At 39.5% G+C, this 27,556-nt stretch overlaps 3 protein-coding genes across 6 annotated transcripts; 1 reads left to right on the top strand and 2 right to left on the bottom strand.

Moving 5' to 3' along the window:
• Positions 1–1,707: 1,707 nt before the first annotated feature.
• LOC107189433 (ubiquitin-conjugating enzyme E2 J2-like) lies at positions 1,708–2,690 on the bottom strand. Its single transcript, XM_015577965.1, has 4 exons — positions 2,533–2,690; positions 2,203–2,437; positions 1,998–2,126; positions 1,708–1,920 (listed from the first exon to the last, which is right to left on the bottom strand). Exons 1-4 carry the CDS (start codon positions 2,646–2,648, stop codon positions 1,708–1,710), a joined length of 693 nt encoding a protein of 230 aa, XP_015433451.1. The 5' UTR covers positions 2,649–2,690.
• Positions 2,691–3,903: 1,213 nt separating this feature from the next.
• Positions 3,904–5,555, top strand: LOC107189442 (transmembrane protein 98-like). 3 transcript variants are annotated; one of them, XM_015577992.1, is made up of 5 exons: positions 3,904–4,244; positions 4,319–4,428; positions 4,516–4,648; positions 4,709–5,021; positions 5,305–5,555. In XM_015577992.1, the coding sequence occupies exons 1-4, from the start codon at positions 4,086–4,088 to the stop codon at positions 4,982–4,984; spliced, it is 678 nt and encodes a 225-aa protein (XP_015433478.1). In that variant the 5' UTR covers positions 3,904–4,085; the 3' UTR covers positions 4,985–5,021; positions 5,305–5,555. The 3 variants fall into 3 exon arrangements, with proteins under 3 accessions (XP_015433478.1, XP_015433471.1, XP_015433464.1); XM_015577985.1 differs by having other exon boundaries at positions 5,150–5,555; XM_015577978.1 differs by having other exon boundaries at positions 4,709–5,555.
• A 29-nt stretch (positions 5,556–5,584) lies between these two features.
• LOC107189417 (ATP-binding cassette sub-family F member 2) lies at positions 5,585–8,971 on the bottom strand. 2 transcript variants are annotated; one of them, XM_015577950.1, is made up of 7 exons: positions 8,829–8,971; positions 8,087–8,268; positions 7,224–8,019; positions 6,736–7,123; positions 6,471–6,662; positions 6,207–6,410; positions 5,585–6,120 (listed from the first exon to the last, which is right to left on the bottom strand). In XM_015577950.1, the coding sequence occupies exons 2-7, from the start codon at positions 8,259–8,261 to the stop codon at positions 5,980–5,982; spliced, it is 1,896 nt and encodes a 631-aa protein (XP_015433436.1). In that variant the 5' UTR covers positions 8,262–8,268; positions 8,829–8,971; the 3' UTR covers positions 5,585–5,979. The 2 variants fall into 2 exon arrangements, with proteins under 2 accessions (XP_015433436.1, XP_015433442.1); XM_015577956.1 differs by having other exon boundaries at positions 8,892–8,971.
• Between the last annotated feature and the right edge of the window lie 18,585 nt (positions 8,972–27,556).

Genomic DNA, 27,556 nt, shown 5'->3' with positions numbered 1-27,556 from the left:
GGTTGTACGGAGGAGCGTATATTTCGTAATGAGCGCTATACGCCATTTTGAAAATCTGGAATACGCAGTTGCAACGAGAAACCGCGCGTTTTCAACTGTTCTCAAATTGTATTTCACACTTTTAATTACAGTATATCATATTTACAATTTTATATAGTAAAATTAAAAAATTGCTTCATTGTCGGGACAAGAATGGAAGAGACAAATACAATTAGGCGTGCGTGATCTTAAATCCTTTTAAAGCAGATAAAAGATCTACAGAAATCAGCAATGAACGACGGATAACCTTTAACTTGACATTTTGCGTTATTAAGCTTAACGAAATTTCAATTAAACGTTTTCGTTTCTAACGTAATATTAGAAAAAGATTCATTTCTAAGATGATGCTATCGATTTTACAAATGTAACGAATTATTTACACCCTTTCAACCGTTATTCTTTCGAACTGTTCGTTAGCCAATATGGCGGACACTGAGCGCGAGAATCGGGTATTGTAATTCAAACTTGTGTTACTCGCTCATCTTTTGTTTAACGTTCAAATTCAAAAGGAATTAATTAGTAGAAAATATACAATATATAGGTAAGTATAATAACTATACAGCATGTAGACAACTACGAGGAAAAAGGATACTCGTTTACCTTATGCAGGAGATTTACATTATTTAATTCTTAAATAAAAATGAGGCAGTTTCCTATAACATAAGTATCGACTTACCGATTCTATTTCAGTTCTTAATAATATAAAATTAGATTTTGTTGATGTTTGAACGATAACGTATGGCGGAAGAACCGATATTATTGAACATGGATTTGTTTTTAAAATGGCAGCATCGTATTCTGGACCAAAAATGAATACTGACACCGATATCCAGCTTTTTCAGGGTAAGCCTGTATTCATTAATTATGTGTCTAACTAAATCTACTACACATATTTACAAGATCGATTCAGTTGGAAATTTCGATTTCATTGGCACATCGCAGAGGCAAGCGTCAGCCGTTTCATTTATATTTGTGCACTTAATTTTGTTTTCTTTGTTATATTACGGTGTATCATGTTTAAAATTTTTCATGAGTATATAAACAGATTGAAAATTGAAGTATGAAAGCTCGAACAAAAAGTTCCAATGGTGATAAAATGGGAAGTCCCTACAATAATTTATACATTCTTCTTCACTCTCCCTTTCTCCCTTTCATCTTTTACTCTTGCACATAATGTATGGAGTAATCGCTAGATATAGTTCAATAAAAAACTATGCTTTGGAAGTTTGCGTAACAGAACTCGACTCAAGACAATGGTCTTAATTAAAAGGATTCGAATTACCAAACAGCATTAAATTCTTAACAATATGTAAGAACCTTCGATATTTGGCTTCCAATAATAATCAGAAAGAATCCCAAGAAATGTTTAACCTTGACTTGCTGTGTTATCATGTTTAAAATTTTTAAATATAGTACAACTTGTATTTTACAACTAGCCTTCGTATATAAAAATCTATCAAACACCCACAGCATGTTGGCATACACAAAACCAAAAGTTCGTATAGTACCATGTAGATAAATATAGACAAGCAGGCATGTCAGACTCTAGAACCTCCACAGTTCAAATTCCTAAGACCTTTTCCCAAGATCTGCACGCATTTTTATCACAACTTTCTTCGTTCTTATTTAACCTAAAGAACCTGTGAATGCCTTGCAAACACATTCAACTTATTCAATGGCAATGCTCCTTAATACGTATTTCACTGCATAAGCAAATGCTACAAATCCTACAATGGCGAAAACATTAGTGAGCACTCTATGCAAGGGGCTCTGTTCTCTTTGCAATTGGTCCCGTATCAAGGATGAAACCTCTGATGTCATAGACGGATGCCTTGTTTGTTTTTCTAATTCTTTTCTGCGTTCCAATTCTGCTTTTATAACCTACAACATATAAATGTTTCGCTTATTTTTCTGTGCACAGTCGTTACACATGTTCACAATACGAAAATGTTTGGTACCTCAACAGTTTCAGGAAAAAGTTCACAGAACATTTTGTCCCTTAAATTGTACTCTAAACTCTGTGCAGCTAACTGTTTCTTCTTGTAATCTGATGTGTTGATACTACCCAAAGTAGGACTTTTCTCAATCTGTTATATAAACGTTCAATATTAGATATCAGAGTATAACATTCACATTAGTATCGATAAAGAATTATGTATATACCATAAAACTAAGCAATCCAATGAGAATAGTAGATACACTCCATGCTGGATTCCATGTATCCGGATGAAAATCGGATATTGACAAGCACAATCTCGTATTAACTTTAAACCTGCCATTCGGAGTGCTCATGTAAATACTAGGTGGTTGAAATGGAAATTCTCCAGGAAATATAAGCTTCCCGTGATAAAATCCTCCTTCGTACGGAGTTTTCTCTGGGCCTTTCACTACGTAATGCCTACAAAAACATTACATCTGATTCAATATTATCCCGTACCACTTGACACTCTAAGATATCCCATAATCCAGTTAGTATACTTCGGAAATATTAACCATTCTAATATATTAGAAGGTACAGGTTCTGCTACAACATAGGGTACAGGGTCTTTCTTCAGGCGTAAGTAATCCTGTTTCAGTATTGACGTTGCACTATTTGTTTTTCTGTTCATATTAACTGCCAAGTATATTACAAACTGTGTCAGAATAATTCTTTGCTATAGTCTTGTGTGTGTGTCAGTAATTCGCAGAACTGACGATATCCACGTGGAGACTTAAAATTTCGATTTAGGAGGTTTGCAACGCGCTTTATAACTGTTTCGTCAGAAATCTTGTTGTTCACGATAACCTGCGTGACAATTCGAGCCCAGTACGCGTGGATGACTCAAAACAGGTTTCTTTCCGACCTACAGTTCCAGAACTTGAAATCTCGTGACAAACGGCATTAGGTATCAATGAATCGGAAACTTCTCACAGAAAAACTCGGCTCGTGTACCTTTGAATATTTACGAATGACACTGATTTTGACAGTGATCCTTTCCAATACTTTCACAACGGAAAACATAAGACTATGAAATACACTGAAATACTTCCAATTCCCAGTGCTACCACGTTTGCCCGCCGTGGAATGATTAATTATCATATATATGTAATTCTATTAATTACTAAATCATTCCCCTTCGAATTGCATTCCCACGCGTCGTTTCATTACGGCTCCTCCATGAAAACGAACATGTTATGTCCGAGGCCTGTACAAATACCATCGTAGAATATCAATATGTGATACTATCTGAATACTCAAAAGCTAATTTGCCTCAAACAAAAGGTGAATACAAAGCAAAACGATATTTTCTTGACAATAGTACTTTTTATTGGTATTAATACATTATTATTATATTCACATATATGGTTAAAGAAAAGTAACGATGATGAAATTCTTTTTAATGATCGAGCCATATTCAATTACGTGCAGCCACGCGCGCAGAGTTTGGAATTCGAAAAAAAACCATTCGAGGAATGATAAAAACAAACAATTATACAATGAAATTAAAAAAATAATAAACTATTTTGCCCACTTGTTGTCCATGCAATTATATTTTTATACTAAAGAAATTGTTAACGGTTGTTCATAGTATTTGCTGGATGTCACTAGATGTTAATATTTATAATAACAAAAAAAAGTATTTATCTAGCTGTGTAATTATATATATTTACAGAATTGACCATTGCCTTGATTTGTGATTAGACTTTAGTGCTGACCTTTCAATTTTATCTTATTATATCAATTAATTATCCAGGAACTCGGTAAATTCTAGTTTTTACGCTCTGTATAAGACGACGATCTATATAAAACATATTGCTTGTTAATTACGTAATGTCATGGTAGCTTACGAAAGGTGCAACCAAAAATGACTTGTTGATGAATGGAGCTTAAGATTCGTGACAGTCTCTGCCTCCCACCGATCGTCACCGGGAAACTCGACGTTGTTGTTGACATTTTAGACAGAAAGGATACAGTTTGAGTTGCATTCATGAACTGTACCAAAGGGTTTTGTCATCTTTCTAAATATTCATTCCAATAAGATCGATTAATTGCGAAGCTCGTCCAAATGATGAGTTCTCCTGTGTCCATAACCAGCACAGGGCCTATAGCAGGTGCTTTTGGTATGGAAACAGTGGTGGCTGTAGCCCTTGGTGCACTTGCTGCTGTTTTCCTTGGTGCACTCTTAGTGCTGCTTGTTTTGTGTAAACGACAACGATGTTATTATGTAAGTTACACATATTTCGTCTTATTGTCAATATATTCGAAAGTAATTTCATAGTCCTTCGAATATTCTTTTAGAATCAGAAAGATTCTCCGGATTTAAGCTCGGATTTGTTAGAGGGTGAAAACTTCTCCGGTTTAGGGTTGGATGCATGGGAAAGTGAGGAATGGTTAGCCGGTGCTGAAAGGTATTCACTAATACACATAAATAAATTTTTCGCATCACTGATAAGTTGAATTGATTCCTAACTAATCGAGCTGTATGAAATCTGTAGATGGGTTGACGATGCTACCGGTTTAGCTCCTCTGTGCATTGCTGTATTGAGATCGTGCCATGCATTGGCATCAAGTCTGACTGCTATTGCCGGAACAGTGAACAGTAACACTGTTCCACTGGAAATAGTGGATGTAAGTGATTAGTTTTTGATACTGTGAACTTTCTTGTACTATGAATCATTTGTCCACTAGGTTGCTAGACGCATTCCGCCCCGTGTTGACGATGTGGTCAGGAGTTTGTATCCACCTTTGGATGCGAGGCTCCTAGAAGCTAGGGTGGCAGCACTGGTTTTAGCTGTTACGCATTTAGCATTGGTTACAAAACATGGAGTACCAAAGAGTCATGCTAGGAAATTAGCATTTATTGATCAGGCTTTAAGCGATATGGACTCTCATCTGTCAATATTACGGAATGCTGCATTGGCCCAAGAGGTGGCATGCTCTGTTCCAGCTTCAACGCCGGTTTGAGTTAGTCCAGCAGTCTGACACGCGGGAATGTTTTCCGGTAATTACATTTCTTTTATATCTCAGATTGTTTTGGGTCTTAACACTACATTTTTATTAAGATCCGAGATTGAAGGCGTACATATTACGGAAAGTTACGTGTTGTACACTTGTCTTTTATTATGTCAGGGTCCAAAACCTAACACAGTGCTCTAGTTCGAGTTTTCTACCGACAATATTTAGTGCTTCGCAGTTTCTCTACTTATAATTATTATAAAAATGTATACAATATTGATTGCAAATGCAACAAATATTGTGAGATAAATATATATATATTTGAACAGTTTTACCGTTGAAAAAACACCGGAGGTAACGTTTTGTGATATGGATATGCGCAGAGAACTTTAGTCTTCCATTATTATATGCTGCAATCGAAGTATTTATGTATACCCCGAGATAAAAAGAAATTCTATCTCGAGGACCAATGTCATTATCAATCGTATTAAGTATTTATAAGAATTTGTACACATATATTTTGTACGTCTATAAAAATCAAATTAATTTATAGATAAATAGAACTTTATAATAAATCTGAAAGTTGTAAGAAAGAACGTGGATTGTTTGTAGTGTTTCAGCAATATTTTAATCGTGTTTTATTTTTGTAGTATTCTGTAGTAATCTATATATATATATATATGTATGTATATATATATATCCAATTTTTATATTTCTCGCAATACATTATTGATATCGGATCCCTAGATTATTAGCATGGCAAAGTAGACCATGGATTAATCTTGCAGGTTGTCACAGAATAATTCGCTTTATCGTTTAAATAAATTAACTAAGAAATCCTCGATCACTGATTACGCTACACAGCAGCGAGATGTCAGTGCTAGGCATAAAGTAATGTCCAAAAAAAACGGGATATCGGGGATAAGGGGGCAGGTTTCTTATAGTAGAGGGAAAGTATACTGGAGAATGAATCGGAGCAGATCAGAATTACAAGACTGTGTACATTATTTGCTTCTGTGCAATTCTTTCTGTCTCTTTTGGTTGTCGCTAAGGACTTTCGTTTTAAGATGTTCCTTGTAGTTCAGAATATTTCCGCCCCACTTCGTGACAGCACCATTCTCACAGACCCAGATCTCCTCTGCCACCTGTTGAGCAAATACGAAAGTTTTAATATCAACGTTCAAAAAAAAAAAATTCCATTCTCCTGAAACATTTTTGTCAAGACGTGTACCTGATTGATCAACCTGAAATCGTGAGATACGAGCACCATGCCACCGTCGAAGTCGTTAATCGCATCGGCCAATGCATCAATAGTTTCCATGTCTAAATGATTCGTAGGTTCGTCCATAAGTAGTAAGTGAGGTACTTGCCAGGCTAACCATGCAAACACCACTCTACAACGTTGTCCATCCGACAATTGTCGTATCGGACACACCTGATGGTGAAAAAGAAAAATAATCAAAATGAAAATAATTTTTTATCTTAGCGATCGTACCTGTTGGCGACCGGTTAGTCCATAACGACCAATTATTTTTCTCATCTCCTCCCGTTCTTTAACGTCTGGGAAAGCTTTCATCATGTAGTCAAGCGGCGATATATCCAGATCGAGTAATTCATGCAAATGTTGATGATATCTTGCTATTCGAAGGTGACTGTTTTTACGTATCATGCCACTCGACGGAACCAACTGTGAATTTATATTAGCATGTAATTACGATTTTCGTTAATTCTAATTGGTAGGAAGTTCTCGAAGTACTTACATCTCCGTACAGTAGTTTCAGGAGTGTACTCTTTCCTGCACCATTGGGACCGACCAACGCGAGTCTTGTATCCAAGTCGATACCGAATTCTAAATTTTTGTAAATCCACGGGGAATCCTCGTTGTAACGGAAACTAACATTCTGAACCATTATGACTGGGGGTGGAATAGTTCCGCAAGATGGGAAGTAGAAATTTAATACTTTGTCGTTGACAACTTTTTCGGTGAGGCCTTGTGCTACCATCTTCGCCAATGTCTTCTCCTTAGATTGAGCTTGTCTGGCCAGCTTGGCGGAACCGTGACCAAACCGGGCGATATAATTTTTCATGTGCGCAATTTGATCCTGTTCCCAGTTATACTGTTTGGCTTGATTCTCTAATAACTCCATCCTATTGGGAAAATATCGGTTAGCATCTCTCGTTCAGTAGCTTTCAAGTATGAAACGACAGAAAAATCGTGAGAAACTTGCTTGTAGCAATTTTACCATACCTTGTTTTCACAAACGCTTCGTAATTTCCAGTGTAGTATTTTAATTGCTTCTTACTGACGTGGATAATATTTGTACAGATGCCGTTAAGGAAATCTTGCGAATGCGAAATTATGACGAGAATTCTTTTGTACGTCTTCAACTCTTCCTCCAACCACACACAGGCATCCAGATCCAAATGATTTGTAGGCTCGTCGAGTAACAATAAATGTGGTTTCACGTACAGGGCTCTGGCGAGAGCGATTCTCATTCGCCAACCTCCAGAGAAATCTTTGGTCGGTGTCCCTTGCATCTTTGCGGTGAAACCAAGACCATGTAAAATGTGCGCAGCACGAGCCTCTGCCGTGTCGGCGGCCATATCCTCTAATCTTTCATACACATCCATGAGCTGTTCTTGTGCGTCCTCCTCTTCGCACTCCATCAACTCTTCAGCCAATTTCTCTAACCGTACACGCTCCTCGTCGACCTCCATCACACACTCTAAAGCCGATTTATTGCTAGCAGGCATTTCTCTAGTCAAATGAAAGATATCGATCTGATCGGGAATAGGAACTTCTCTGTTTCCAAGTACAGCCAGTAAAGTGGATTTTCCGGATCCGTTCAGACCAAGTAAACCGTATCTTCTACCGCAATTCAACTCTAGCATAGTATCTTGCATTAATTCACAGCCATGGAAAGTAATAGAAAAGTTAGATATCTTTATGTCACGACTTCGCGGATGCGAGGCCAATGATCCTGTACATGAGCGTGCTTCTGCGTTGAGTCTAGCATCTGTCTCCAACTTGAGACACAATGCCTCTGCGAATAGCGATAGAAATTCAATTAGTCCAGGTTTGCAACAGTTATAAATTACTCTAATTGTTACCTTCAACGCTGATAGGAGTTCCATTGATACCGTTCTCAGTTGCCCCGGGGCTGCCCTCCTTGCCATCCTCTGAGCCTTTTGTTTGATTGCCCTGAAGCGGTTTCTTTCCTGACTGCCTGGCCTTAGCAGCCTCTTTCTTTTTCTGCTGCTGCTTCTTCTTCGCGTCGGATGGCATGGTTCGTCTGAAATTTCATGAGACTCTCGAACGTTCTGCGAAGGTGAACCCCAGGTAGCTGTACAGGAGTGTACGTGTTACGTAAACCGCAGGTTAGGAACGCGACAGCACGTGCGTTTAGGAGCCAGATCGGAGCGTGGTAACGTTGAATTTGAAAATTCGAAAATTCTCTATCACCGTAAACGGTTCGTTACATGAGCCAACCAAGGGGATAGGGTAAGAGGGAGGGACAGACTGACACAGACAGAGAGAGAGAGAGAGAGAGAGAGAGGACTACAAAGTGGGGCGAGAGAAGAAGCGAGACAAAGACAGAGAAAGGGTTCTAGGCAAATAGATTTTCATCCCGTTTTGCGAATTTTCATCCGTGCAATCGAAAGGACCAGTGATGGAAGTAATTAAATCGCAAGCAACCATTCAAAGGATGCAAATGAGGACCATGTGAGAGAGAAGGATGAGAGATGATCAGGGAGGGGAAAAAGAGACGAGACACCTTCAATCCAAGAGACAAAAGGAACCCCCCAATCGTATTCTGTACGCTGAATCACTTGAAAAATTACACAGTCTTACGTGTTGCTCGATCCCTCGTTTTGCCCCGAATCACCGTTCTCAGGATAAACGTCCAGAAATTACCTAGTTGTGCGCCAAAAATCGAACGGTCCGTGCAACACGCGAACACACGTGCATGGATAAAGGCAAAGCCGTCAAACCGACAACGTTTGTCCGCTCGTTTCAGAGATGGCGGCAGATGTACGGTGGAAAATTTCTGGACGGATGAACGTACGCAAATCGTAATACCGTGAAAAATCGTGATCCTGCTCGAACGGGAAATTTACGGATACAGTTTTGTATCGCAGACTGTGTCGTGATTTCGAATAAATAATAATCTCGAAGAAATTTTAGGTTAAGGGGAAATTTTGAATTGCCGGAAACGGGATAACTTTATGGTGATGCTAGCGCCACGATACCAGTATGCCGCGAATCTCGAGGTTATGAACAGTACTTTCCATTTTACTTGATTGTTTCCAACAAAATATACGTGTCAGCATTATTGTTATAATGTATATGAATTTTTTTATCGAATGTAGATATTTCAGTACGAAGGATTGTGGTGCTATTCGTGGATACAAATAATTACAAGGTTAGGTAAGTCCATCCAAAGCTGTTCAACCGCCATGTTAATTCGTATTTGAAATGGCCCGCGATGTAGGATAAGAATTAGTGATACAATTGTCGCTTCAAGCAAACGTTATTTCGACAAACATTAGAAAAATGATCATTTTCTATACTCCTGAAAACATTCAAGGATATACATTTTAAGTTTTTATTAGAGCTACATGTCTGACAGATAAACGGTCATTATCGAACACAGCAACCGAAATTCTTTTCGATAATCGATTTTTCAACAACATTTTCGATGTTCACGTTTCGTAACAATCATCGACGAATAAAACGTTCATTCATTCTGCATGTAAAATGCAACGTTAAATACATGTAATTTCCCGTGAAATACGACCCAGATTAACGTAAAAGTCACTGGGAACAATGATACATTTAAGGAACAATAGTCGTGTACTACCACAAAATGACTTTTTTAATTGCATCTGGCCCTCATTGTAACAGTCCCATTTCACAGTTTCAAGCAGGAAACCATTCGGAGAAGCTGGCAACAATAGAGACTTTCGTGTACAAGGTGCAAAAAGCAACGTCCCTAATATTAAACGGAGACGAAAAATCTACCCGAGACCAGCACAGATTCAAAATACCAAAATAATCATTACCGAAACATTCTCAGGATGCTTTCCCCATAATGGTAGAGGGTCAACCCCTGATGAAAACGTGACTCAGCGAATCATAGCTACCACACACATCGCGCAAATCTTACGCTGGTAAATGCCCAAGCCCTGGAGGATTCATTTCGGTGTGAGAGATTCAAGTTTCTAAGGTGAATTGAAGACTCCCGTAAATTAAGGTCGAAGAATCGGATTCCTCGCGCCGGTGGTTTACGTGGGGGATTTCGAGGGGGTGGGGGAGGGGGCGCTGTTAAAGAAGCGTGTTCTGATGAATGAACGAATGGATAAACGGCGGCTGGGTAGGGGTGGTTAAAAGAAGAGACGGACTGCGCCCCTGCGGGTCCGAAGTCTGCCGCCTGGGTTCGGTGGTGAGGGTAAGGATGGTATAGGACGAGTCGGCGTGGGGGGTGGCAGGGAAGGGGGAGGGGGAGACTGGGCTGGCTTAATTGCACCGCATCACAGAACGTAGTATTTCGTAGTACGTGGTGGTGGGGGTGTAATGCGTCCTCGTTCTCGTCGAGGCGTCGTTATTCGTATGTAAGCTGCACGCTCACCCGGCATCGACGTATGCGTACCAGTGACGTACCTAGACCGTCCCACAATAGGGGCCACCTTTAATTTAGGAAAATTCGCTGGAAGTTGAAATTGTCGATACTTGGGGAAATATAAATTTCGTGAACTGATTTACAGTAACTGGAATCGAATGAAGAAGAAAAATATTGCATTTTACTCAACTTATTAATCGAGGTTGTTTAATGCGAATAGTGTGACGTACCTAGATTGTCCCACAATAGGGACCACCTTTAATTTAGGAAAATTCGCTGGAAGTTGAAATTGTCGATACTTGGGGAAATATAAATTTCGTGAACTGATTTACAGTAACTGGAATTGAATGAAAAAAAAAAAATTGCATTTTACTCGACATTTAGTATACGTTACTGTGAATGGACTTAAATGCGTCTTAGACGTAAAATAGCCGTAAAATGGGTACTATCTGAGTACATTACAAAATTCTTTGTTTAGCTTAGAGATTCCTTTGTAAAAAAAAAAAACTATTTTAAACTGTTCATGTCTGGACGAACATTAAATTATTTTGTTATTGCGTTTTATTCGACTTTTTAGTATACTTTGCTATGAATAATCCACAGGTTCTTGTGTATATCCGCAATGTGAGGAATTATTTCTAAATTATTGGGTTTAGCTTGGTGATTCATTTATAAAAATAAAATATAAACAACAGTAAACAAAATTTTTTTAAATTTTAACAAAATCCGAACAGTTTGTATCTAGACCAATAATTAAATTATTTTGTTGTTACAAATATTGCATTTTACTCAACCGTTTAATGTATTTTACTATCAACACAGGTTCTTCTGTAAGTTCTCAGTGAATGGAATTGTTTCGCAATTTTTAGCTTGGTGATTCGTTTGTAAAAAACAATTTTGAATAGTTTATACCTAGACCAGCATTTGAATTACTTTGTTGTTTGTGGTAAACAGCGACGGTAATTCTAGTATTCTATAACTGATTTCACTAGGATCTGGTACAAAGGTCGCAGGATTACCGTTGAATATTGAAAGAGGCGTTTTAGTATTCTGGTGGGTGTCTTACCGGAGCTCCTAATTTTGGACAATATACGGCCAAGTGGCTTTTGTTAGCCGCAAGTAGGGGTCGGAATCGCCGGAGCAACGATAATACGAACCAATCGGCAGGACGTACGACACCGACGTAATAATCGATCGATCGAGACGTTTGACACACTTTTCGAGGCGGACGACGATTAATTTTCGACGATGCAATCCTGGTCCCGGGGTAGATACGCGATGCTTCCGTGGAAATAGCTTTCCAAGAACGAACCCCTGTATCGTAATAAACAATCGATATTATTATCGACTGTAATTAAAAAAAAAAAACAGTTTTTCAGACCGTTGAAATTGGTACATTGTGTATTTCGAAATGCACCCTCGACAAAAATGAAAAATCCTGTTCTCGACTTTTGTCAAGGACTTCCATGTTCTGTATTACAATAAATTTTTACATAAAAAGAATGAAATAATACTTAAAAACATACACGAAAATAATGCACTAAAAAATATAAAATAATTTTTATAGTTATCCGAACATTTTTGGTTATATATGACTGAAAATAAAATCGTGGAGCGCCCAGAAATGAATTATATTGGATAGTGACCATGATGGACGGTCCATGATTTTATTTTTAGTCACATACGACCAAGAATCTTGTTATAGCTATAAAAATAATTTACCAACCTAAATAAAACCGTGTAATAATAAAAAAAATGTAAAAATATGTATTTAATATCATAATATACTGTATCAAATTGTCTATAAATTAAGAACGTGAACTACATATATATATTACTGTGTCAGGCGAATAAATCACATCATTATAATTGCCTGAATTGTTTATGATATTCAATAATACTCCAAGTTTTTCCATTCTAATTGCGTTCTTACCTTTTGTAAAAGTAACTTCTCCAAACTTGACAAAGACATAAAAAATATTTTTCTTATGTTTCTTGTTTTTGAGGATTACGTTAAAAATGTAGCTAACTTGGGGATAAGAAGAGGGTGAAATGACTTATCCTTCAATCTTGGTGAATATATGACAGAATATTTTTGAAAAGAATATTTTATTTGTAGAGTATAATAATAATAAATCTAATTGGGATCTTATTTTTTGTAAAAATAACTTCTCCAAACTTGACGAAGACAAAAAATATCTTATATGTTTCTTGTTTTTGAGGATTATGTTAAAAATGTAGCTAACTTGGGGACAAGAAGAGGGTCAAATGACTTCAATCTTGGTGGATATATGACACAGAATATTTTTGAAAAGAATATTTTATTTCTAGAGTATTATAATAATACCCCAAATTTTTCGAATCTAATTGGGATCTTATTTTTTGTAAAAATAACTTCTCCAAACTTGACGAAGACATAAAAAATATTTTTCTTATATGTTTCTTGTTTTTGAGGATTATGTTAAAAATGTAGCTAACTTGGGGATAAGAAGAGGGTCAAATGACTTATCCTTCAATCTTGGTGAATATATGACAGAATATTTTTGAAAAGAATATTTTATTTGTAGAGTATAATAATAATAAATCTAATTGGGATCTTATTTTTTGTAAAAATAACTTCTCCAAACTTGACGAAGACAAAAAATATCTTATATGTTTCTTGTTTTTGAGGATTATGTTAAAAATGTAGCTAACTTGGGGACAAGAAGAGGGTCAAATGACTTCAATCTTGGTGGATATATGACACAGAATATTTTTGAAAAGAATATTTTATTTCTAGAGTATTATAATAATACCCCAAATTTTTCGAATCTAATTGGGATCTTATTTTTTGTAAAAATAACTTCTCCAAACTTGACGAAGACATAAAAAATAGTTTTCTTATATGTTTCTTGTTTTTGAGGATTACGTTAAAAATGTAGCTAACTTGGGGATAAGAAGAGGGTCAAATGACTTATCCTTCAATCCTGGTGGATATATGACACAGGGCAGTGGAGAAAAGAATATTTTATTTATAGAAGATCTAAGTATATCCAGTTCGTCTTGCAGTTCTGAAGGAATATAAAGACACACTGGTCACGAGAATGGGGGATATAGGATGATCGTGACGGCCCTGCCCGTTTGTGTGCGTGACGTGGAACCGACACGCGAGCGCAGGCTCGCGTGTCACCACCGTCGTAACCCTCGAGTACATCGGGAGATCCACGATGGACAGGGGAGGTCGTGGCTGAAAGGAAGGGGCTGAAAAAAGGTGTGAATGCCGTATGGCATTCATTCAAATGCCGTCCAATCACAGCACCGTACTCCAGGTCGAGTGGCAGGGCCGGCATACACCGGGAATTATTAATTCCTTGCTGGCTCTCTGTTGCGTTAACGAGGCGAGGTTAACCCGAATATTGGACGAAAGGCACAGACGTTTTGCCCCGTTCAAAAGACGAGCTGAAAAAACAGCTGGACTTCATCGATCTGGAACTGGATACACTTTTGGATTCAGATTCCAAAGCACCGTGAAGAACCTCTGATCCCCTAGACCTGTGATGATAGCAATTAGGGGCTAAATGTGGAGGTCAGAGTCTTGTATAGAATGGTGAAACGGTACCAATTGGGGATAAATGTCTGGAAATAGATTCTACTCGGAGGACCGACTGGAATGATCTGAAATTTTGTAGCGTAATTTCAGCTTCATCGACCTGGACCTGGACACCCATTTTGCCACAAAAAAAACAATACTTCTTTTCTGGAGGATTTGCAAAGGCAGAGGATCTATGAAGGGATTCAGTAGGTCTGGAAATAAATTCGACTTTATTGATCTGGACCTGGTCACCTATTTGGATTCAGGTTACAAAGTACCTTAAACAACCTCTGATCCCATAGACCTCAGTGATGACAGGAATTAGGGGCTAAATGTGGAGGCCAGAGTCTTCTATAGAATTGTAAAACGGTACCTATTTGGGATAAATATCTCGAAATAGATTCTATTTCGGAGGGTTTACTTGTACTGGTCCGAAATTCGACAGCGTGAATTCCGGCCCGGGTAATTCAAGTCATAGTTACAGACCGTCCTGAAATTTATGAGCCGACGGACGATCTCGTTCCTCGACGTAGAATCGACGCGACGTCTTTCTGCCGAGTGTTTTTGACACGGAGGCAGTCTCGCCAATCGATCGAGGCCAGAATAGCCGAACCGGAAGTAGGACGTTTAGGCTCGACGGGAATGACAACGGGGAGAGAGAGATCGAGTGACTTAACTTTCGATTCCCTTTTCTCTCGGGACTCAAACCGTCTCTCGTTCCGAGTAGATCAGTTGAGCTTGTGTCGTTGTTTCGACGCCAGGCTGGCCACCCTAGAAAAAACGATCATCTTCTGATTTCCAAGAAATCCCTTGATCCTGGTGCAAGTGTTCAGAATCACCTATAATCCAAAGCCAAACCATTTACTTTTAATAATTTCTTGCGCTAAGAATCTAGATACAGTAAATCCTCGATGTGTGTTCGAAGGCTCTTCGACACTTAAAGGAGAGGTCCCCAGGCGTACCGCTGACTAATCAATGAGCTTCAGTACAGTAATAGACCCTGGAATTCTGAAGCAAATTATATCTATTCCAGCCCCATACGACTATTAGTTTATGAAATATTTAATGTTCAGTGCAGAGGAGTCTTCGAGCACTCATCGAGGATTCACTGTACTCAGAACTATTTTCTACAATAGGCCCAAGTTTAGAGAAGAAATAAGGATACAATTAGGTTGAATGAAAGTCTAGAAGACTACAGGGGGCTAATAATTATAAACAAATGAAGTCACTATTTATAATTGACTCGACTAACATAGTATTAAATCAGAGTAGCCGTTTCAGTGATCTTCAATCCCGAATTTTAACGATTCAATTAAGCTACAACCCCCCGAATTACCTCGTCGATAAATCCCCCCCCCCCCCCCTCCTCTCCCGGAAGTAGATCTTCTGACTGTTCGTTCCACCGCGGGACGATTTCTCGACGGTCACGATCGACTATTATGGTTTTCCCCGAAATCCACGTAGCGGTAATCACCGTGTTTTACGAGCTGCCACGAGGTGCAGACTATTAGATCGATACAATCGGCCTAGCCTAGTGGTGCTTCTGAGACACGCTGATTGCGGCGTCCGTCGCTAATTTTTTTTCCCTCCAACTCCCCCCCAGCCCTCTCTGTCCCTCGAGTAAAAGATCGCAATCAGCTGGTGATTGTCATACGACGGTCGCGGAGGACTTTGTAGTTCGGATTCTAGCGCGCAAAGTGCTAAGTAGATGCGGACGGTTTTAGTCAGACGGCCAATCTACACTTGGGTGGCTCTTATACAGGGTGAGTCAATAAGAACTATCTAAAACCACTAATTACCTGTTGGGTGTATCAAAAAACGTTTCAATTAATTTTATATGGTTTTAAGAAATGCATGAAACGGATATAATTTGATTTATTTTTTCTTTTAGATATCAAGGTGACCTTGAGCTTTTTTAAGATCAATGCATTTTTTTTAATACCAGGATGCTGCAGGTCGTTGATTTCGTCCGTATATTGGCAACAACTTGTTATTAAAAAACATGCATTGATCTTGAAAATACTCAAGGTTACCTTGATATCTCAAAAAAAAAATCCAATTGTATCCATCCGATGCATCCCTTCGAATGCTATATAATTTGTTAAAACGTTTTCTGATACAGTCACTTTTTAAAAAATTTTTTAAATAAGAAAATAGTCTGAGAAGTTTAAGGTCGATTAGATAAGGGAAAGGGTGCTCGTGTGCCCCTAATATTTAAATAAGTAAACACACACAAAGACGATTTTATTCGATTGTCCTCTGAATTATTGTTTATACAAAGAAATACGGCAAATAAAAGTTGTAGATCTAGACAAGTAGCATTTTTTATATTCTACTACCTTATTCCGCGCGATAAACGGTTTTCGAAAAAAATAAAGAAAAGTAGAAAAGTTTACAAAAAATATTACTTCATTTTGAACATTGAAATGTGCCTTGATCATATTTTATCAATAACTGGAAGTATTCTGGGGTGCCCCGAAAAGAATCTTAAAAGAAAAATTTCGTCAAAACTAAATAACAGCTACCGTACTGTTCACCGTGGCGGTACAATATTTCCTGGCGGATCAAAGAAAAAATTCATATACCGATAAAATTACTCCCGCACCGAATTTCATCGAGGAGCCCGACAAAAAAAAAAAAAAAATACTCGTGATTTCGGCGATTCAATAAACGTGACCACTTTGTCGACGGCCGCGATGTAAAATAAACGCCGGCACCATCCACCGATCAGGGAACATTAATAACACCGTGAAACGGCGGTCGAATCTCTCGGACGTGCAATAAAATTTCCGGTGAATGGCTTTCAAATTTATTCGGGTCCCAGCAATTAAACGCAAAAACGAGAGGATCCCCCACCCCCTGCCAGAGGGGGATGAACTGGAGGGGAGGGGATCACCGAAAAAGATCGATGAAAGTTACTTGTCTTTCAGCCAGTGTATCGGTTTCACGCGTGTACACTGAACGTGAAACAGGATACAGTGGCCCGACTCGGATATAAGGTTCTTGCCTCGTCGGAATCCTGCGACCCAGTACGCTTCCCTTCAATTGGATAGCTCAGAATGTCAGGTTTTCTCAACTGACACGATAAACAGAAATATTTAGTATTGTATTGGCCACCAGTAAGTAGTATACAACTAATTATACAGTGATCTATTACTCTGTACAGTAAATCCTCGATGAGTGCTCGATGGCTTCTCTGGACTGAACATGAAATATTTCATAAACTAATGGGGCTAGAATAAACATCATTGGCTTCAGAATTCCAAGCTCTATCACGGTGCTAAAGTTCATTAAAAAGTCAGCGTTACACCTGGAGACCTCTCCTTTGAGTGTCGAAGAGCCATCGAACACTCATCGAGGATTTACTGTATCTAGATTCTTAGTGCAAGAAATTATTGAAAGTGGATGATTTGGCTTTGAACCTGTGGTCCTCTCCTTTAAGTGTCGAAGAGCTTTCGAACATTCATCAAGGATTTACTGTATAGTTAACACGGGGTTTGGATGTAGGTCAAATAACTTGTCCTTGAATCTTCGATGACATATGACCGCTGGAAAAAGAGACAATACTTCTTTTCTGGAGGATCTGCTAAGACAGAGGATCTATGAAGGGATTCAGTAGCTCTGGATATAGATTCTACTCGCAGGACCGACTGGAATGATCTGAAATTTCGTGGCGTAAATTCGACTTTATTGACCTGGAATTGGTCAGCCATTTGGATTCAGGTTCCAAAGCACCCTGAACAACTTCTGATCCCCTAGACCTCAGTGATGACAGGAATTAGGGGTTAAACGTGGGACTTTTACAGAATGGTAAAATGGTATCCATTTGGGATAAATATCTGGAAATAGATTCTACTCTGAGGACCAACTATAACGATCTGAAATTTCGTAGCGTAAATTCGGCTTCATCGACCTGGACCTAGACACCCGTTTTGCTACAAAACAAAAAGAATACTTTTTTTCTGAAGGATCTGCAAAGACAGAGGATCTACGAAGGGATTCTGTGGGGATCCAAGAGGATTCCAACGGCTTTGTCCGCTTGTCACAGCGTGACAGGGGGCCCAGTTTAAGAAATACGTTTCAAAGTGTACTTAGGAAACTGCATAAGTACACCAAAAACGGTCAGGTTCTTCCGGTTAACCCAGAAAACGGAGCAGAACGAGAATACCAAGGAAGCTCCGGGTATATCTAAGATGTTTGATAAGTATCGTTCCGGTATGAGAAAACTATTTACCGAATGGCAAGAAACGTAATAAAACTCAGACAAGTCGATGGGGGGAACCGATGTAGCCCGGGTTGCATACCCTTCTTCGCTGTACCCGTCAGCCAAAGGGGTGGAGGGAAACGGGCAGAGAGAGAAATTTCGACGTCTGCGTGCGAGGGTTCGACAGCCTCGGAAACGAGGAAAAGAAGCTAGGATATACGGAATCGAGGACGACTCACAGGATGGCATAGAATCAATTTTCTCGACGGTCCTATATTTTATTTAATCGGTTCAGCCAGCCTTCAAGATAACTTCCTTGTTCCTCTATACTCAGTAAAACATTCGAACGCAAACTAGTACAGTAAATCCTCGATGAGTGTTCGGAGGCTCCGCGGCACTGACAAGGAGATTCCTTCAGGTGTAATGATGACTTTTCAATAAGAATTTTCACAGTGATAGAGTTTGGAATTCTGAAGGCAATTATATTTGTTTCAGTACATGGTCATTAGTTTACGAAATATTTAATGTTCAATGCCGAGGAGCCTTCGAACACTCATCGAGGATTTACTGTACTTTGGTGAATCTTCTAATATCTACTTCCCTAAGTATGTAAATGATCGTACCAAAAGCGATTGTCTATAAAGACACTATCCTAGAAAAGGAAACATCATTCAAATAGGATATATTTTATGTTCTCATTAACGTCATCTTCATCTCCCCTAAGGGTAGCTACAGATCCATCCGAAACAAAGGCCCCACCGAATCCCCTTGCAATAACCTGTTGCGTCCGAATTCAAAAAATATTCTTGAAAGAAACCTAGGTCGCCTAAATCCATTAAAGCTCCCAGGATCCCAACTCTCGTGTCCAGATACCTCATAAATATACATCTACAAGGTATTTCACGTAACTTGACCACCTTAAATATATCGCTTATTTTGTATGATAGAAAATATATCAGGGGAGAAAAATATTCTGTTCGAAGGCGCCAATACGGTGATGGGCCGAATTTTTTTTCTCAAGGTCATTTTTTTCGAGAATTCAAGGTCATCGAATTTTTTTTTAATAGGACTACATATTTTCACTACAACACTCTTATAGCATATAAAAAAACAAATCCAACGAGGTGCAATATCTTGACCTTCACGTGACCTTTAGCGAAAAAATCATGAAATGTTTGTCAGTAAGCTCAGTACGCGTTCGGGGACGGTAAATGAAGGAATTTCAATTTCATTGGAACAGTCTTTAGTTAAATCTTTATTTTAGAAGGTGTTCAAAATGTGCACCATGAACCTGGATACATTTTTGGAGGCGGTAAATAAATTCTTGCTGTACATTTTTAAGTTGCTCTGCAGTAATTGATCTAGATTCGTGTAGAACCCTTTGTCGCATGTTTTCTGCCGATGAAAGGAGAATACGAATGTCTGTTTACAAGCACCAGGGACAATTACACGGTACACTGTTCCAATGAAATTGAAATTCCTTCATTTACCGTCCCCGAACGCGTACTGAGCTTACTGACAAACATTTCATGATTTTTTCGCTAAAGGTCACGTGAAGGTCAACATACTGCACCTCGTTGGATTTGTTTTTTTATATGCTATAAGAGTATTGTACTGAAAATATGTAGTCCCATTAAAAAAAAATTCGATGACCTTGAAATCTCGAAAAAAAATGACCCTGAGAAAAAAATTCGGCCCATCACCGTATTGGCGCCTTCGAACAGAATATTTTTCTCCCCTGATATTTTTTCTATCATACAAAATAAGCGATATATTTAAGGTGGTCAAGTTACGTGAAATACCCTGTAGTATAGTACAGACAAGTATAGATAAGTATAGATAACAATACCCAGGAGCCATTGTCCGAAACAGAGGTCCCATCGAATCCCCTTACAATAACCTGTTGCGTCCGAATTAAAAAAACCCCAAAACAGGTTCTAGATCCCTTAAATCCATTAATCGTGGGGCCCACCCTTTACCAAAGCCTCTACCAAGTCCCCTGATCCAGGGTCCTCCGTCGTTCCAGCGCCAGGGCCTCGATAAAGGGTAACCGTCGAGGAACCGTGGTCTCTCTCTGAACCGCCAGAAAAATTGATTCCATGGCCGGTGGTTCTCGAGGGCCGACCCCCGTGGAGGCCCTACGCATCGCGGCGAAAAAGTGCGCCGGGGGCTGGCGGCGGCGGCTACGGCGGCGGCGGCGCATGCGCAGTACCGGCGTCCAACATGTCCGCCCGGGTGCTTCAGGTAGTCGTGGTTTTGCGGCGCGGTGCGTTGGACACCGTCGTCAGGCGAATCCCCGGTGTTCGTGCTGCGTCCGTACGTCTCGGCCGGTGTGTCACGTAGGGGTCTGGGCTGTCATCGTTCCTCTCGAGGGGTCGAAACCCCGTCGCGCAGGTGTCCACACCTGGGGGTGGTGAAGGAAAGCCGGTACCCCTACGGCTTGCTGCTCCACGAGGTCTGGGCGTGTGGTAAGACAGGATCGTGTGTGGCTGGTGACGCTCTAGGACCAGGTTACAGTGCCGCAACTGGAGTCCAGGGTGAGAAGAAGACACCCCATTTGGCTGGGCCGTGGAGTATAGTAAGGGCGGAGAAGAAACGATAGACAGAGCTTGGGTGGAGGGGCAAGGGAGCTAGAGAGAGAGAGAGAGAGAGAGAGGAAAGCTTGAGGCAGGCGCGCGTATTGATTCCCGCGTGGCGTTATACGGTGAGGTGAGAAAGCTGCAACCGGAAAATCCGCGCCGCTTCCTTCGGCCGTCGCTTCAAAAATATACCAAGGACCACGCCAACTGGATCCTCCACCAGCTACTCAGGTGGACACCTGGCCCGTCTAACTGGGGCCTGGTACTTCGACGCAGGTACGTCTTGCGACACGCACACGTATACACACCTGGTGTCTATTGCTTCCATTCAGACGGACCCCTTAAGGATTGTTCTTACGAGGCACACACGCGCGTCGTCGTTCCTCGAAGAAGAGAGGGTGGTGCGCTAGTAGACCGACGGAAGGGTCGGTTGAAGGCGCTCTCGAAAAAATGGGTATATCGATCGGGTTGGTCCGGGACCATTGGCTCTGGAACGCCACCACGAAATCGTATGCTTCACTCTGCCGGCTCTCCTAGCTTCTTTTATTGCTCTTTCCTTCGATCTTCCCTCTACCTACATACCTCATCATCCCTGCCTCCACCTACACAGGCGTGTCTGTTCGTTACCGTAAGCGGGTTGTCCCTGGTCTTTCACCTGTTTCTCGTTTCTCCTAACTTCTCCCGGGCTTGTTTCCCACTCTGTTGTTTTTTTATCCACCCCCCCCCCACCACCCCTCTTTTTTTTTTTTTTTTTTGTTAAGATTCAACGCTCGCTGACAGGTGTCGCTCGTTAGAGGTTTCCCCCGGCATGATCTTATCGCGGAACGGTACGGTATCAGAGAAAAAAAAATACCCAGAGACGTTCCAGTCGCAGCAGGCCTTGTTCCTCTGTGTTACTCTCGCCCTTAAACTATCCCTTATCGATCGCCGCCCCGGCAACGAGACCGTACGATCCGAAATTGCGTCGTACGGTATGTGCGCCTCTCTGTGTGTCCCGTTGCCGCCTTATCGGCACTTCCAGTGACTACTCTCCAACGTCGGGAGATTTGTCCTCCCTCGGAAATGCTTCGAGGATTTTTTGGCTCGTTATCTTTTTCTCGTGTCACTGCCTCCGTTTCAGAGGTAATGTTGAAACATAGTAATTGGTCTTATATTCTGACATGGCGTTAAATATCAACGTAACATCGCAGGAAGGTGTTCCCTATTACTCGCTTTAATCACCGTTTTGGGTCTTAATAGTATTTGAAATTGTTTGTCCACCTTGAAAATGGCATCAGGAGTAATCCTTTAAAAGTCTTATTTAAGGGTTCTTCTAACCGATTAGTTCTTTTAATCGTATCACTTTTGGGACGAGATATTGCTACTCTTCGATTGTCTAGATTGGCCCAGTCCTCGTGTCCTTTTGTTGCTTCGTACTTGATCAGTATCATGAAAACCTTTGCGTTTATTGAGTCTACAGAATGTGGAGCTGAGAGTGTAAATGGAGAATGAAGTTCAGGAACCAGATGAATGTTAAGTTTACCTGAAATGACATACCTGTAGAGCACAATATTTTAGAGATCCCAAACTGATGAAGTACATAGATGATTCTCTAACTGTAAGGAAATGATCTCAAATCCCAGGAATGATATATCCTCCAATTGTCTGAGTAATCGACAGACTATTCTAGAGACCTTAAACTGATGCAGTCCCCAAAGTAGATAGACGATCCTCTAACAATTGTTTGAGTAGTGGACAAACTATTCTGGAGACTTTAAACTGATGTAGTCCCCAAAGTAGATAGATAATCCTCTAACTTCAAGGACCTAAAATCAAATCCCTGGACTGATCTATCCTTCAATTGTCTGAGCAGTGGACAAACTATTCTAGCGACCTTAAACTGATACAGTCCTTAAGTATATAGATATTCCCTTAACAATTGTTTGAGTAATGGACAAACTATTCTGGAGACTTTAAACTGATGCAGTCCCCTAAGTAAATAGATGATCCCCTAAGAGTTGTTTGAGTAGTGGATAAACTATTCTGGAGACCTTAAACTGTTGCAGTCCCCAAAGTAGATATATGATCCTCTAACTTCAATGACCTAATCTAAAATCCCTGGACTGATCTATCCTCCAATTGTCTGAGCAGTGGAGAAACTATTCTGGAGACCTTAAACTGATGCAGTCCCCTAAGCATATAGATGATCCTCTAACAATTGTTTGAGTAGTGGACACACTATTCTAGAAACTCTTAAAACTGATACAGTCCCCTAAGTACATAGATGTTCCTCCAACTTCAACGACCTAATCTCAAATCCCTGGACTGATCTATCCTCCAATTGTCTGAGCAGTGGAGAAACTATTCTGGAGACCTTACACTGATACAGTCCCCTAAGTAAATAGATGATCCCTTAACATTTGTTTGAGTAATGGACAAACTATTCTAGAGACCTCAAACTAATGCAGTCCCCAAAGTAGATAGATGATCCCCTAACTTCAATGACCTGATCTCAAATCCCTGAACTGATCTATCCTCCAATTGTCTGAACAGTGGACGAACTATTCTAGCGACTTTAAACTGATGGAGTCCTCAAAGTAGATAGATGATCCCCTAACTTCAATGACCTGATCTCAAATCCCTGAACTGATCTATCCTCCAATTGTCTGAACAGTGGACGAACTATTCTAGCGACTTTAAACTGATGGAGTCCTCAAAGTAGATAGATGATCCTCTAACTTCAAGGACCTAATTTCAAATCCCTGGACTGATCTATCCTCCAATTGTCTGAACAGTGGACGAACTATTCTAGCGACTTTAAACTGATGGAGTCCTCAAAGTAGATAGATGATCCTCTAACTTCAAGGACCTAATTTCAAATCCCTGGACTGATCTATCCTCCAATTGTCTGAACAGTGGACAAACTATTCTGGAGACCTTAAACTAATGCAGTCCCAAAAATAGATAGATGATCTTCTAAGTTCTATCAGTCGTTCATTATAAACTTTATAAAGACATTTATCAGAATCATTCAAAGTCACGTTCCAAGGCCTGTAACAAAGAATCTGAATGTCCCCGATGTCCATGAAGGATTAACAAGTTTTTGTGTCCTTGTTTCGTCTAGCTGAGCCACCCCACAGAAACGTGGTTGACACCACATGGACCGAATTGCGATCGAACTGCCCCTTAAGATTGTGCGCAGTAGTACGGTCTCCCCTTTTATTCTACGACGCCACCACCGATTTTCCGTGCAGTCCGTCGCGTACCCCACGAAAATCGTCTCCTCGGCCGAGTAGGGAAACGGTTGAATCGACTCTCTGCGATGTTAAACGTTAAGTGGCGTGCACGCCGCTATTGAGTCACGGTTCGCGTGTGCTAGTGCAGTTATTTCTCGCGTGCGTGTCCCCCCTCACCCCTTGTGGACAAGTTTTTATCCTGTGTTTCTGGTGGACTAATGTGTGAAGGTAGAAATTCTGTCGGTTTTGTGATCCAACGTCGTTAATGGTGCCTCCTGATGATGATCTGCTCATTCAGTGAGGCATTCGACATTCCTTCATTGTCTGTAGTGTATAATTTGATAGAATTGCTTCAGATACCATCAGATTTCAGTGGAATCTACTCGAAATAGTTAAGGGGTTAGATACCTTTAAGCTGTTAATTAAGAGGGAAAATTCAAAAATTTTTTTGTATATATGCAGAATTATTGTTTTTTAAAAATTTCATACACACATCTTAGTATATGTTGTTTCCTTAGTAATTTCTGAAAAATTGAGCTATATACCTGTTAACAGATGAAAGTGGCTGCCATTTAATTATAACCCGTTTCATCAAAACACCATTTACCAGGTATATCTCTGTGGGCTTTTATCTGAAACTAGGTTTTTCAATTTTATATAAAAGTAGGCAAAAGGAACTAGTACTCTTCAAAGCCAATTTTGGAAATATCAATATTTTACAAAATGGTGGTTGTTTCAACTTGAACGTATAGTTTCCGACATCAATTTTCAACTTATGTCGATACTAAAAAAAATCCACGAATTAAAAATTCGCTTCATCAAGCACTAGATTCTAGTCTTAATAATATTACCACAAAGTTTGATCCAAATTGGTTCAGTAGTTTTTAAAATATTTGTGGTACCGATTTTGAAAACTACATTTCGAGTAAAACGTTTTTAAATGGCAGCCATTTTCTTCTGTTGATATCTTGCTCAATTTTGCAGAAATCACTATAGAAATAACATATAATAAGATGTATATGTTAAATTTTTAATAAACAACCAAATTTTTAAATTAATCTCAAAGATATGTAACCATTACTTGAGAGACTCTGGTCGAAATCAAGACATCAAAAGTTCACACTCTTCAAGGTTTGGTACAATAGAAGTTTGGAAAACTAGATTACAAATATTCTAACTGTCAGCCTATAAATTCTCCTTTTCAATCCTTCTGTTCCTATGGCAGAGTCATCGGGGACCCATCATTGATATCGACCAAATCGAGTTTCAGTAATTTAGAAAAATCCCCATTTTGATTACTATAGTTTTTGTATTATTTTTTAAATATGCTGATCGAACGTGTTCTTTCGTTCTATTTCAGAAGGGCGGGTGAGGGTGACCTATAGACTGAGAATGAGAGAAATCACCCAGGTCTGCTCGAGCAGGGACCCATCGGCCCTTGGCACGAGAAATGATTTTTAGAAGGTAATCCATCCAAACGTTCATTCAGCTTTATATATATATATATATATTTTTAATCTCTCACTTTTTCTGTGGCCCATTACTCGGTCGGCTCTCAAGTGTGTGCCCAGAGAATTGCTTCGCCCCTGGAAATTACTCTGGAAATACGAATCACCTGCATGTAATTTGTCGTTTTTTCTATCAATATGCCAGTTTCTTTCAAATTCTAACTCTGTCGCTGGTATATACAGGGTGTTCCATATAACCTGAACACCTTCCCAGATAGCACATAGATGGCTTAATGACGGCTTAAAAGCGTCTCAGACCTGAAATGGGCGTCTTCAAGGCGTTACGTGCTATCTGGGTAGTATGTCACTTGTTTTTGATTTGCAGAAAAATTACTTTAACAAATACTCTAGGTGATGTCTATCAACAGTTCATAATTAGTTATTATTTTATTATTTAAATCTACTTGCATGCATTTCTGGATTTTTCGAAAGGCTATACCCCAGATAACACATGACGCCTTGAAGACGTCCATTGTACGGCTATTTCAGGTCTAAGACGCCTTTAAGCCGTCTTCAAGGCGTCATGTGCTATTTGGGATGTCTCCTTCAACTTCTTTGACCATCGGAAAGAAAATTCTAGACCTCGAGTAGAAAAATCATCGAATAAACTGACACCATATACGAAAGATTTTTTATTAATATTATATGGAAATATCGAGCTTTTAAGAGCGTATAGCAGAGGGGGGAGGAAAATGGAATTCGTAGTTCCCTGGGGGGGGGGGGTACAGTTTTGCTTTTCGTTGCATCTGCATCATTATCATTGCCTTGCACGTTTTTCTGCCTGTTTCCTAGCAGGGAACACCACCAGGGACCGATTGGTCGTTTACTATATAGAGGTGTTGCGACGTTGTTTACGGGAAGCATTAAGCTGTGCGGAACTTAGGAATAGCGTGCGCTAACAAGGGTAGGATGGAAGATTAAAAAATGTGATGAAACTTTGGAAATACTAGTTTTTCATAGGATGTATGCTTAGTTCCCCTTCACAGGAAACATTTATTATTGTTTATCAATAGACTGCGGATTTTAGGGATTTCTAGCCTATAAGGATCTGTAAAATACAATAAAGGATTAAATTTCCATTAGATCCGACGAGATTTCTAGTTTATTCTGAGTTCAATTTGATACTTGTGAGAAGAAAGAAATTCCTACATTCGATCTTGTCTTTATGAATTACTTTAGAAAATATCATTTTGCATTAAAATCAGCTGTCTATTTGTCAATTTCCTTGGAAATATTTCTATCATAGAAGCAGGCAAAAATTGACAACATCTTAGAGTATAGGTTAGGGTGGTTCTTATTTTGAACTCTCGAATCTTTTTCCAATTAATAAGAAATCTAGTTAAAAATCTAGATTGGATGAGAAATAAACATTTAGATAATTACTTAAACGCACACAAAGTTGATTTTATTCGATTATCCCGTAAGTTATTGGTTATATAAAGACATATGTCAGACAAAAGTTGTAGATCTAAACAAAGAACATCTTTTATGTTCTACAACATATTTTCTTTCGCGACAAACGGTTTTTAAGAAAATGTAAAAAAAAGAGCCTGGAAAAAATTGTATAAATAATTTTTCTAATCTTCTCCAGACTTTTTCTTAATTTTCTTCGAGAACCGTGCGTCGCACGAAACAAACTAGTAGAATATAAAAGATGCTTCCTGTCCAGATCTACAAATTTTGTCGAACACGTTCTTCGATATAAACAATACCTTATAAGATAATCAAATAAAATCGACTTTGTATGCTATTTGAATGTTTAAGGGCCTAGGGTGACCCTTCCCATCATCCAATCTCCCTAAAACACCCCACAGCTTATTTCCTCATTAAACAGAACTATTCTGTGCAGAGCCACGAAAAAATTCTTAAAAAAAACCCCCGTC

This window comes from Dufourea novaeangliae, unplaced genomic scaffold, assembly GCF_001272555.1.
Source record: "Dufourea novaeangliae isolate 0120121106 unplaced genomic scaffold, ASM127255v1 scaffold23, whole genome shotgun sequence".
Taxonomy (NCBI): domain Eukaryota; kingdom Metazoa; phylum Arthropoda; class Insecta; order Hymenoptera; family Halictidae; genus Dufourea; species Dufourea novaeangliae.
Note: the sequence above shows the minus strand (reverse complement) of the source record. Positions and strands in the feature narration are given on the sequence as shown.

Coding starts and splice junctions, on each gene's coding strand:
- LOC107189433 (XM_015577965.1), bottom strand. CDS start 2,648: ATGAACAGAAAAACAAATAGTGCAACGTCAATACTGAAACAGGATTAC. Junction 2,438..2,532: donor CCTTCTAATATATTAGAATG/GTTAATATTTCC, acceptor ATGTTTTTGTAG/GCATTACGTAGTGAAAGGCC. Junction 2,127..2,202: donor TTGGATTGCTTAGTTTTATG/GTATATACATAA, acceptor TTTATATAACAG/ATTGAGAAAAGTCCTACTTT.
- LOC107189442 (XM_015577992.1), top strand. CDS start 4,086: ATGATGAGTTCTCCTGTGTCCATAACCAGCACAGGGCCTATAGCAGGT. Junction 4,429..4,515: donor TGGTTAGCCGGTGCTGAAAG/GTATTCACTAAT, acceptor TGAAATCTGTAG/ATGGGTTGACGATGCTACCG. Junction 4,649..4,708: donor TTCCACTGGAAATAGTGGAT/GTAAGTGATTAG, acceptor TTTGTCCACTAG/GTTGCTAGACGCATTCCGCC.
- LOC107189417 (XM_015577950.1), bottom strand. CDS start 8,261: ATGCCATCCGACGCGAAGAAGAAGCAGCAGCAGAAAAAGAAAGAGGCT. Junction 8,020..8,086: donor AACTCCTATCAGCGTTGAAG/GTAACAATTAGA, acceptor CGCTATTCGCAG/AGGCATTGTGTCTCAAGTTG. Junction 6,121..6,206: donor ATTTCAGGTTGATCAATCAG/GTACACGTCTTG, acceptor TTTGCTCAACAG/GTGGCAGAGGAGATCTGGGT.